Consider the following 11831-nt stretch of genomic DNA (forward strand, 5'->3'; position numbering starts at 1 on the left):
AAAGTGCAAAGTCTGTTTAAAGGCTCGGAGGCGAACAGTTAAAGTGGGATTTCCTCTCAGTGGGTTTGTGTAAAGCGATGCCGTTTCTCGTCTCTTATTTCCTGGCGTTGTTTAAAACGGCATTCCTCCGCGCGTTGCCCATAGCGACAGCGCGTCAGGCTGTTTATTTACAGCCTGGTTTTTGAGCCGCCGAGGTTGCTGCAGGACTGGCCGAGCGCAGAGGGGCTGAGGGGGCCAACATGTAAGCCAGTACTCGCCCTTTTCTCACAAGCGCCTCTTGTTTTGCATTGCTCGGGGTAGAATCATGGCTCTGGGGCAGAAGCACGGGCGCCTGCTGTGCATGCTCTGCCTAACTTTCAGCTTCTTCGTCGTGGAGCTCGTGGTGAGCAGAGTGACCGCGTCTCTGGCGATGCTGTCCGACTCCTTTCACATGCTGTCCGATGTGATCGCCCTGCTCGTGGCGCTGGTGGCCGTGCGCTTCGCCGAGAAGACCCATGCCACCAGCAAAAACACGTTCGGCTGGATCCGAGCCGAGGTCATGGGCGCTCTGGTAAACGCCGTGTTCCTCACCGCGCTCTGCTTCACCATCTTACTGGAGGCCGTGGAGCGCTACGCGGACCCCCACGAGATCGAAAACCCACAGGTCGTGGTGTGGGTCGGTGTGGCCGGACTTCTCATAAACCTCCTGGGGCTTTTCTTGTTCCACGGTCACGCTGGAGCTGGAGGGCACGGACACTCTCACGGCGGGCACACTCACGGTGGGCACTCTCATAGGAAATATGATAAGTCCGATAAATCAGCAAAGAAGGAAGCTCAAGAGGAGGCTTACAACCTCATGGTGAAAAGCCACTGTGGTCATCCAGGTGACCATGCTGTCCAGATTGAATCAGGTATTAGTTTATCAGACAGTCTAGTTCTCTTGATTTAACATCTGATGCTATTGTTTAAATTAGTTACTTGCTGTAGTTTCCATAACAATATAGAGTGAATATCAGTATTATATATTATAGGCCTGGTAATAACACTTTTTTCATTTTTCAGTTACATTTTTTATCAAAAATGAAAAGTTGGCATGTTACCCTTTAATCCAAATGTTGTCAAGCAGCCAAGACATATTTGCTGCCTGATGTTTGCTTCTTTAGTTTTGCTCTGGAGCTACGTGTCTAATAAAGTAGAAGTCAGTGCCAAAAGAAAAAGATTTTGGATGACATAGACTTCCATTATTTGTTGGCTTTATTAGCCTCATAGCTACTTACTGTGCCTTGGCCAAATGACTGCATTTGTCTTCGCCAGTCGGCAACGCTTTGGGTTTAATTTTTCAGTGAACCATTATTTAAAAAAAACTTGTTCCAATTTCAGGTGATGCTTAGTAGTTTGTTCTTTGTAGATGTACAAATGGACTAAGCAGTGTAAATTGAATAAATTGATTGCTTCAGTTTTTGCGTGCTGTACATTATCCCATTTACCTAAAACCAATCTAAGTTCATGCGAGTTGTTCATGTTTGGCCATTTTGATATTCATTTCCGTTTTGACATTTTTCAGACATCATCCTAAGCCATAACCTGGACGTCCAGATGAATGGTGACATCTCGCTGGAGTCACTTGAGCCCAGTACAGATTCAGCCTCCCAGCTGAACATGCGCGGAGTCTTCCTGCACGTGCTGGGCGACGCCCTCGGCTCGGTCATTGTAGTGGTCAATGCTCTAATCTTCACGTTTGTATGGAGGCCGTGCCATGGGGAGGAGACCTGTAGTAATCCCTGCTACAACAGCCACTGCTCTGACCACCAGCACACACATTCAGAAATGGTGGGTTTGTCCAATGGCACTGCTGGTGTTGTCTCGGTAGCTGGACCCTGCTGGGTACTCTACCTGGACCCCACGCTGTGTGTAATAATGGTGGTCATCTTGCTTTACACCACCTTCCCCCTTTTAAAAGAGTCAGCCCTCATTCTCCTGCAGACTGTGCCCAAGCAGATTGACATGCAGAGACTGGACGGTAAGCTGAGGAGCTTAGAGGGGGTCCTGGCTGTCCATGAGCTCCACATCTGGCAGCTGGCCGGCAGCAGGATCATCGCCACGGCCCACGTCAAGTGCCCTGACCCGACCTCCTACATGGACATAGCCAAACGCATCAAAAGCTTCTTCCATGATGAAGGCATTCACGCCACCACGGTCCAACCAGAGTTCTCCTCTGACGTAACGGAGTCCAGCGTCTCCGAGTGTGAGCTCCCCTGTTATAGCCAGTGTGCCCCGAAACTCTGCTGTGACACAAACTGGAAATCCGGGTCTGAATCGGAAGCACTGGTAGGCACAGAGGATTTCTCCAGTCAAAGCACTCCTCAACAACACACTGTCAGCTGGAATATCAAGCAGGAGCCAGAAGTTGTTCTGCAGGCGCAAATGGAATCTACAGTTTAAGTCCAACACTGAAATGACACTCAAGTTAGCTGTATTTTAATGATGTTTATTACATATATTGTTCAAGCTACTGTGTTGAATTTGCCAGTTGCTCCAGAGCAGTTGTTGAGACAGAGTCAAATCTGCTTATGGCAGAATTATTCTGAGAATGGTGTACCTCAAAGCCATGTTAGTTTTCTAATCACAGTACTGTATGTTTACCTGTTTAACAAAACTAAATACAATTCCTGAGGTTACTTCTGGTCATTGATCAGTTAGATGTTTATAAAAGATGAGAAAAACGTCTATGCAAATAAAGCGTGCATTAAAGGAAAGACTACTGTTTCAATCGATGTTGACATTTTAGTAGTATAGTGCAATAATTAACTGTATTATTTTGTAGCTGTAATTTCAAGGAGTTTGGAGCACTTTATAGCCATAATGTTCACTTCTTGCACATCAGTGGGAGTGCTACCCAAGTGCTTTATGCAGTATAAATATGTATCAATAAAGGCATAAAATATTTACATTGTGTGTTATCATAAAGTTATTTTAGTTGAGTATTATGACACTGTTAGCTGTAATGTCCACCAAGAGCCAGAAGTTGGACGGCAGACACCAAAATGTCCAATATGAACATGAATTAATAAGCCCAAACTGAAAAACAAGAAGGGTTTTCATGAATTTCCCTCAAATGAGAAAAAGTTATTTACATCCTAATAACATTGTTACATATATTTTTGCAGGAACTATGTTGGACTAGCCTATAAGTCCAGAGCAGTAGAACAAACGAGAGTCAAATCTGCTTATGGTAGAATTATGTTTCTGAGAATGGTGTACCTCAAATCCTCAAAGCCATGTTTTCTACCCAGAGTGCTGTATTAATAACTAGAAAACAAATGAACTAAATGCAATACATAATATTCAAGATTGCTTATGGAGTTAGATGTAAATCAATACAAATACAATATGAACTGAAGGAGATACAAAAGAGTATGCAAAAGTTTGGATGTCCCCAGTCAAACTACATGTTTTCTAAGTGGAAATAAGTTAACGCATCCTCTACAGAGAACACGTCTGCCCTTTTTAATGCATTTTAATTGCTGTTTATTTGCTGAATTATATATTGTGAATAACATATTGTGAATTCTATATAATTGTGTGTATGTGTGTGTGTGTGTGTGTGTGTGTGTGAAAAAGTTATAGCACATTTTAAAATTTACTTTTTAATTTCTTTCCTAATAAGGTTAAACCTAGAAAAACTCCAGAAATCGCGCACTAAAATTTGCAGAAAAAAATGCCACATTTAAGCTTGTTCCCTATAGAGGATCAAAAAAACTTCATTTGATCAGTGGTTTTGAAACTAGTCAGACTGTACACTGATTTGATGGATGTTGATATTTGGGTAGTATAGTCCATTAATTGTTTTGTATTACTCTGAAAATCTAATTTTAAAAAATTGGAGCACTTTATAGTCTCAGTGTTCACAGAGTGTTTTTATGTATTGTAATAAATATGTATCAACAAAAATGTAATATTCTTACATTGCTTATAATCATTCCATTATTACACTAGTGTCGTTATAATGCTGCCTATAATATTTATATACTGTGGTGAGTAGGTTCTAGCAATTCTAATAAACTTTATAACACCTCCATTTTTTTTATTTCAAGGAGGTCAGTAGGAATCAGTGTAAAACCTGTTCAAAATATAGGCCTCCCAATCATTTCACCACTAGTGGTTGTTAATACTTGGAATGTTTTAGCTTTTTCTGTGGCCAAGATGCCAGCACACATAATCTGATTAACTGTTAAATGCTTTAAGGGACGTCATTTATTATAAAACTGCTGCCAAACTACATATAAGTAATATAGCAACATTGTTTTAATTATTTAACTAGTGTGTAGCATTTGCATTGTGAGCATTGAGTTTTCTGCGATTAAGGCTGCAGACAAATGTTATGTATGTTTAGTTGGGAATGCCTGACTCTCATGCTGTATGACATCTTATCCCCCTAGCGCAGCTGTCTAAACACAGCATGTCTCAGATGGACCTTGACACCATCTACACATTCACACATCCATTGTGACCCAGTATACAAACACTGTGATTACAAGAATTGTTTGAACGCCTCTCTTACGAATATCTGCTCTCGTTTAGGGCTTGTAGTAGTCGCTGAGAAACAAAAGTGTTGGGTTAGAGTTGAGAACACAGTGTGGTTTAACTTAATGAGGGCAGTGTGATGCAATCACTAATGCAGTGTGTGGGGCACTGTGTCAAAAAACAATGGAGAATAGGCCTTATTCAGTTCAAGCACAGTCCTCCAATCAATCCTCTAGGATAAGAGACCAAAAGTTATGTTTAACATTATGTACCTTTTAACAAGAACTGATTTACAATTATACAGCTATCAGACCCTGTTTTATTTTGCTGTGAGGTAATACATAAACTACTGACAGCACTGCATGAGTGGGAAGCTTATGGGGTTTGTGTATGACTCCCTTGTTGCAGATTATCATGTGAAAATAGTCCTGAGTACAGCCAGGAGAATTTCATACATCAGTTACAATGGAGTTACTGTGTTCCACAGATAAACAAAAATAATTTTGTCATTCGCTACAATGATGCATTGTCCATGTTAAGGGCACAACCCTGTTCATAAGATTGTGGTGCTTACCCTTTTTTTTCTCCTCGTTCACTTTCTGCGTTAACTTTGACCTACTCCTCAGCTGAGCACTTAGTCAATAGTGAATCTCATGTTTTATCTTGATATAATCACAAAATGGAGGTCAGGACTGTTTGTACAATTTAAATTGCGTGCCTACTCGAAAGGTATTGTGTATGCAGAAACAGAGCCTTTGGGTCTTCAGTGAAAGAGGGGTGTACCCTAACTACAGTAGGTGTAGAATGGTTGGTGGAGAGTTTGAAGAAAAGTGTGAAATGTTAACTGGGTTTTCAACGGACTAGTCTGATGATGCTGATAAGGTTTAGACAGTGGGGTTGATTGTGGTTTAATTGATTGAAAGACTTCATTGATTGCCTATTTCTTTCTTTTGTATACACATTGCTGAAAGTTATGGTAGGTGCTGCCGAACTGCATGTTTTGTTGCTTTCTTTCAGTTTCAGTTTCTATTTATTTGCTGAGTTTAACATATTGGAAAAAAAACGTGAAAAATAAAAATGGGCCAGAGCATTTGCACAGTTTTTTTGTTTGGTTTGTTAAATTCAGCAAATAAACAGTAATTGTATGTGTGTGTGTGTGTGTGTTATTTTAATTTCACAAATCCACAAAATAAAATTTCACTGTTGCATACAACTACACAACAACAACTACAACAATGATGATAATAATAATAATAATAATAATACACTCATAGCCAACTTGTGTCTTATAATGTAAGACATGAGAGGTGTTTATAGGGTAACTTGGGGGGAAAAGGGACTACAGGGTATAATCACCCTCCACCAATCTTTATTTTTTGATTCTTATCAAAAGATGGAGCCAAATCTAATTTTAATATATTAATATACTGAATTTGTATATTGAATGTAGCAGCTTACAGTTGAACCCCATTTTCTGGTAGATTTGCAGAGGAAAAGTTTTTGACCACTGGTCTACTGTTGGTTTTATGGTTTCAGTTTCTTCATTACGCAACACAACATATTAAATGATCCAGTTTTGTATTCATTTCAGTTTTTTTTTGTGTGTGTGTGTGTGTGTGTGAATGATCACAGTGTAGATTTTACCACGGACCAGTGACTGGTGGGAAAACACAGCAAGAAAGCACACGGATGACAAGTGAATTTCAGATTGTCAAAAAAAAATTTTTCTCATATCTGTGCCAAAAACTGAAGCCTGAAGCTCAGTAAAATGGCAGACAATTTTAAGCAGCAGTGTTACCCCGTGAGGTGTTGGCATAGTAAAGTGTTTCCTCAGGCCTTCACAATTCCAGTCTAATTATTCACAACACAACACCTCCACTTTATTAAATACAAGCAATAGTTCATGGCCAAGGGGCGCTGTGGAATGTGAATGTAGGATCTCCTGGAAAAGTGTGCAATGACACAGTTCTGATATTATCCAGTTTTTGGAGATGGGCAGCTGGTAGCACTTTGTTTACAGATGTTGGCTGCAATAACATTGTTCTTGATGATTCTGCATATTCTTCCAAAATCTGTTACCTCCATTCAAACGCTGGCTGCCTAACACCACAACATGAGCTGTATAACATTCAGACCAGCCGTTCATTTAAGAGGCTCAAGAAAAGATAGAAGTGTTTCTGCAAAATGACGGACTGTAGTGTGAAGTTTGTGAACGACATTGTGCAGTCTTGCTGTGTTTTTTATAATTCTATGCAAGAAACCAGAACATGTTTACTCCAGAGTCGGACGCAAATGACCAACCTCAAGCTTTAAGTCGGGCCATGTCTGAAACTTGTGATGCTGATGCAGACAATGTGAGACTTGTCTTAGTAGCATTCTGTAAATAATGTACACATTTAAAACTTGTACCCCACCCACAGAGTGATGAGATGGAAGACTCTTGATCTCTTACTGTTTTGATCTCATTTCGACAAAGCATATGGTTTTACCTTGTTATTAATAAATGCTGCTTTTTACAGACACTTATATTAATCTGCAAAATGGCAAAATAGAAAAGCTGAAATCCTTAAATCCATTTAACATGCAGAAAATTTTATGTTCGCTGTATATTGGATGAAAATATTTAGTCTAAATGTTTAAAATGCAAATTTGCATTTTCTACCATGAAAATTACGCCATGCCATATGATATATATGATATATGAACATTAGGAATGAGTTTACAGGAACATTAGAAATGAGTTGTGAAATACTTCAAGTACAAACTTCTTTCTTAATTTCTATATTTTTTCTATAGTTTTTTCTTTTGAACTATGATAGGCAATCTGTTCATTATTTGAAAGAAAATGCTAAATTCTTCCAAACTGTATGTATACATATATCACTGTATGACAGACTTAAGTGGGGTGCTATTAGCAGGGATGGCTCTGTTGTCACCTGAGGTTAACCAAACCTTTACATGTGACATACAAGTGCTATAACTTTTCCCATAATAAGCGAAGTTTCCCTGTTACTCTTCGTTACTCAGTACTTCTGCCTGAGCTTTTTCTTTTAGCTTTTCTCTAATGTCAGTGGTGGGACTTTCCCTGACTTCAGCAGGTCATCCACACCAAATGACCTCTTAATTTTGACACATCGCTGTCATAAGTCCAGATGTTTAACAATGCCCATGTTTACTCCATAGTCCAGTGCTGTCTGCTACCTGCCATCATTAAAAATGTTGTGGTTTTACATATAGTGCCACTGTTTACACTGACAAAAATTCACTGGTTATTTACAATACTCATACTGTATTATACCCATACTGCATTTCTAATGTAGTATGTGCACCCACATGTCTTAGGATGCTCAGTTTTGCTACAATATGTAGTACAACATAGAAACATGTTCACACTGTGAACCGAACATCATATTACAGGAGTTACTTGTGCTTGCACCAGTCATTAAAGGGGATTTTTCAAAACTTCTGCATAATTCAATGGTTAATATGTAAACAACGCCATTCAGAGTGGTTTGATGTGAGATGCCACATTCTAGAGAACTAAGTTGTGAATTGTGCACAATGGTGGTGATAGGAACCAGATGTCTGAAGAGTTTAATGCCTCCAGAAGCCTCCAACAGAATGTTATTACATGAAATGGTAATGAAAATGCTGCCTGATGATCGAGAAATTGTTTTACAATAGTTCTGAGATATGATTTTGGACTAAAAGTTTTAATAGTAAGTAGTTTTAATAGTTTGATTTACCACTATTGTGACCTTATCAACATTATATGAAACTAAGAAGACAGGTGTAGGTTGACTAGTCATTTTGGATAGTAAATAAAATAGTTATATTTGCATTGTAGACATCACAACCCCTGGTTCCTATCACCACTGTAGAGAAACTAGAGTCATCGGGTTTCTCCACAATTAACTATTTCACATTAAACTGCTCTGGGTGACTTTGTTTGCATCTCATCTAATGTATTATGCAGAAATTTTGAAAAACTGGTGTAATTCCCCTTTAAGGCTACAAAGATGGAAATAACCAAATACCTATTACTTGACATTACAGGATGAAGTAGCTAACTGAAACACAAAACACCATCATAGTGTGTAATATACATTCAAACATATCTAGATGGTAGAGGAATTCCAGTTTAATAAACTAAATCTATGTAATTAATATTTTGGATGTAAACAAAGCCATTCAGACAGGTTTAAAGTAGTGGTCGTGAGAAAAACCAGGGGTCTTCATATCTACCATACAAATGCAAAACCATTTCTACTCCATATCTACAATGCAAATACAGACATTTTATGTACTATCTAAAATGACTAGTAAACCCACACATGACTGAGTGGAAATCTGGAAAAAAAGATGTAATTTACATTGGATTTATATGAATTTTTAAACATATTTTAGGGCATAAAGCTTTAGGCGTCTGGCTCCTATCACCACAGCTGTGAACAATTATGATTAAGTAAATTTCTCTAGAGTAGAGCATTGAACATCAAACCAAACTTTGAATCTTTACCATTTTACTCTGCAGACATTTTGAAAAATCAGTTCTGGGCCCCGATTGTGGAGACAGTACCAATTAATGCCCCCTAGCGGCCAGGCGAACAACCACACGCATTACTGATGTAGTGTGTTAAGGGCATATATTGCAATATATATAATGCAATATAATCTGTTAAAACAGCCTACTCATTTACCTTTCTTACTGTCTGTAATAACTCATATCATATGGTTGTAATATATATACAAGGTGTCACACATACACATTTATGTCTATAAATGTATATATTTAAATGTCTTTTTGTAATCAGTGTTAGAAGACTTATGTAGATAGGTAGATAGCTATTCAGTGTCCTGGTCATTTTTACAAAATTGTATATCCCACATTATATAAGACAAATAAGTTGTAATAGATTAATTACAATCACAAATAAGTAAACGAAACAAAGACATTATTTGGTAGTTTAAAACACAGGTTGATAAGTCTCTGACTGAAACGAGATGATGCAAATGAAAGCCCTCAACTTTCATCATACCAGTAAACGCCCTCTTGTATACTTGTTGATAAAAATTGATCACTGCAGTGCATTTGAGATTTGTCTTAATTCTCAATGAAGTGCTGACAACCCTTTTCAAGACAGGAGCTGTGGGATTGTAGGCGTTTAAAAATTTCCGCTGTTCCATGATGTCCACAATGTTGCCATCCTGCGTATCTTGCTCATATTGGGCAGAAACAACATGTGGCAGTGACTGATAACATCAGCCATAATGATAACCTATCACATCTGTTACTCTGATCTTTCAGCATCCTGTAGTCCTTCACTTTAGCCTCTGCGAAAATGGACTTGGTAATATCAGATGAAGGTGTCAGTTATTCCTTTAACATAATGCAGTTTATAAAAGCCAACACGTTTTGCAAAATCACCCATCTAGGGTATAAAACATTTTTAAATATTAAGGTGCCAAAAAGGGTTCCTCGGAGCAGTGCCATAGAATATGGGTGGGGAACTGAGGACTGGAGTCCAGCACAGTTTAGTGATTTCCCTGTTGAAGCACACCAACCAAACCTGGTAATTACCTGATGAGGAAAATCAGGTATGCTTGAGCAGGACGATCACCAAACTATGCTTTGGATGACACTGAGGTCACTACAACATGCAATTTTATTATCTTAAAAAAGCTTTCCTCTGTTTTAGGGTCCTAACCAAACATAACCATACCTGTAGTACTGCAAGAACCACTGATCATTCACACAACATGGGGCAGGGGAAAATGTAATTCCCATGAGAAGTTTGATATTTCCCAGAGGTTTTAATTGCTGGGGTCAAACTGACCCCAAGGATAAAAGATGTTAGCAAATTTGAAGATAGCAGGAGGATTAAATTCTGGTGTTTTGTAAATAAGATAGAATTTTAGATAGAAGACAGAAATTTAAAGATGCATGAAGAACCTCTAGATGTAAAGGGCATATACTAGTTACAAGTTTTTCCTGGTGCCATATGTCTATGTCCATGTCTGTTTGGTTGTTTGGAGAAATTGCACATGTACTACATGGGCTGTGGATTGCACTGAAAATCTGTGTAACTTTGAGAGCAAGTTTACATAGTTTGGCAACATTTCTGATAAATGCATCCAATTCATAACTTGACTGGCCTGATGCCTGTTTCACTATCCAGATGCTTGAGTACACTAACACTGGATGTTGTGTACTGCCAACCTACCTGACTAAAGCCATCAGTCATTTAGCCAGCCTTTCTTGTGTTTATAATGGGTGTGTTACACACTCAGGTATGGATTACTGACTGGGGCCAGAGCCCAGGGTCCTTTGACTGCTAGAGGCCTCAGACCCCCATGGGTTCTGGAAAGCTCTAGGTGGCTCAAATACGTAGGACACTCCATCGCACATGTAAAGATTAGATTAACAAATGGTCTTGAAATATGTGCAAATATCTTATTATTGACTAATGTGTTTTTGTTGTTGCCATTCAAAAGGGCTTTTAGACAGTGTTAATATTTCTTATACCTAGGAAATATAGTTCTTTGGCTTTTATGTCTCTGTGAGGCATGTGGCAAGGATGCAGTGCCATTCATACAGACTTGTTTATGCCCAGTCTAGTCTACCAGACATCATGGTGGCCTGCACTGTAAGCTTAGATTAATTGACAATACTCCACTTTTTCTGTCCTGCTCAAGCTTGAATTAGATAGGTTAATTTGATCTTTATAGAATAATTGTTCTTTATAAAATAACATGTTGGCATCAGTTAAAACAACTTCATTACTTCAAATGAAATGTTTTTGTACAGTAATGAATAAATGGCTTAGATAAGATTAGAATTGCCCACTTCTCAGGATTCTAATAGCTTAATGCATGTTTGCCATTCTTATATCATTCATGATGTGATAGGCCAAACTGGTAAACTTGAACCCAAAACACCATCATGGTGAGAATAATAACAACATGTAAAATGCATTCAAACTTTACATTTAACATGAGACTATGCTATGACACAAAAATAACAAAGAGAAATTATATTTATAAATTAGAAAAAAATAATGAATTAACAGAATTTAACAAAACTACTATGAATGCTGGGAGTCTTCTTGGGCACAAGACTCTTCAGTCTGTAGGATTTATCCAAATGAACTGATCTTAACTAAATTTACCAAAGGATTATAACTAAGGATTATGAGGAAATCTAGCAATGTATGTGTTACTAGATATGAATGAATTATTTTTAATAAAGTAGTAAGGTAAAAGTTATTGCAGTTATTATGTTTTATGGTGTGTGGTACAGGACTTGGAACTGGGTTTTCCATCTTCAT

The 11831-nt window shown here is 38.3% G+C and overlaps 1 protein-coding gene across 2 annotated transcripts; it reads left to right on the forward strand.

The window, feature by feature from the left end:
• Window positions 1–27: 27 nt before the first annotated feature.
• slc30a1b (solute carrier family 30 member 1b) lies at window positions 28–3231 on the forward strand. Of its 2 annotated transcripts, none has more exons than XM_036593758.1 (2): window positions 28–890; window positions 1544–3231. In XM_036593758.1, the coding sequence occupies exons 1-2, from the start codon at window positions 305–307 to the stop codon at window positions 2419–2421; spliced, it is 1464 nt and encodes a 487-aa protein (XP_036449651.1). In that variant the 5' UTR covers window positions 28–304; the 3' UTR covers window positions 2422–3231. The 2 variants fall into 2 exon arrangements, with proteins under 2 accessions (XP_036449651.1, XP_036449652.1); XM_036593759.1 differs by having other exon boundaries at window positions 28–758.
• The last annotated feature ends 8600 nt before the right edge of the window (window positions 3232–11831 follow it).

The sequence above is a fragment of the Colossoma macropomum genome, unplaced genomic scaffold (assembly GCF_904425465.1).
Source record: "Colossoma macropomum unplaced genomic scaffold, Colossoma_macropomum, whole genome shotgun sequence".
Taxonomy (NCBI): Eukaryota; Metazoa; Chordata; class Actinopteri; order Characiformes; family Serrasalmidae; genus Colossoma; species Colossoma macropomum.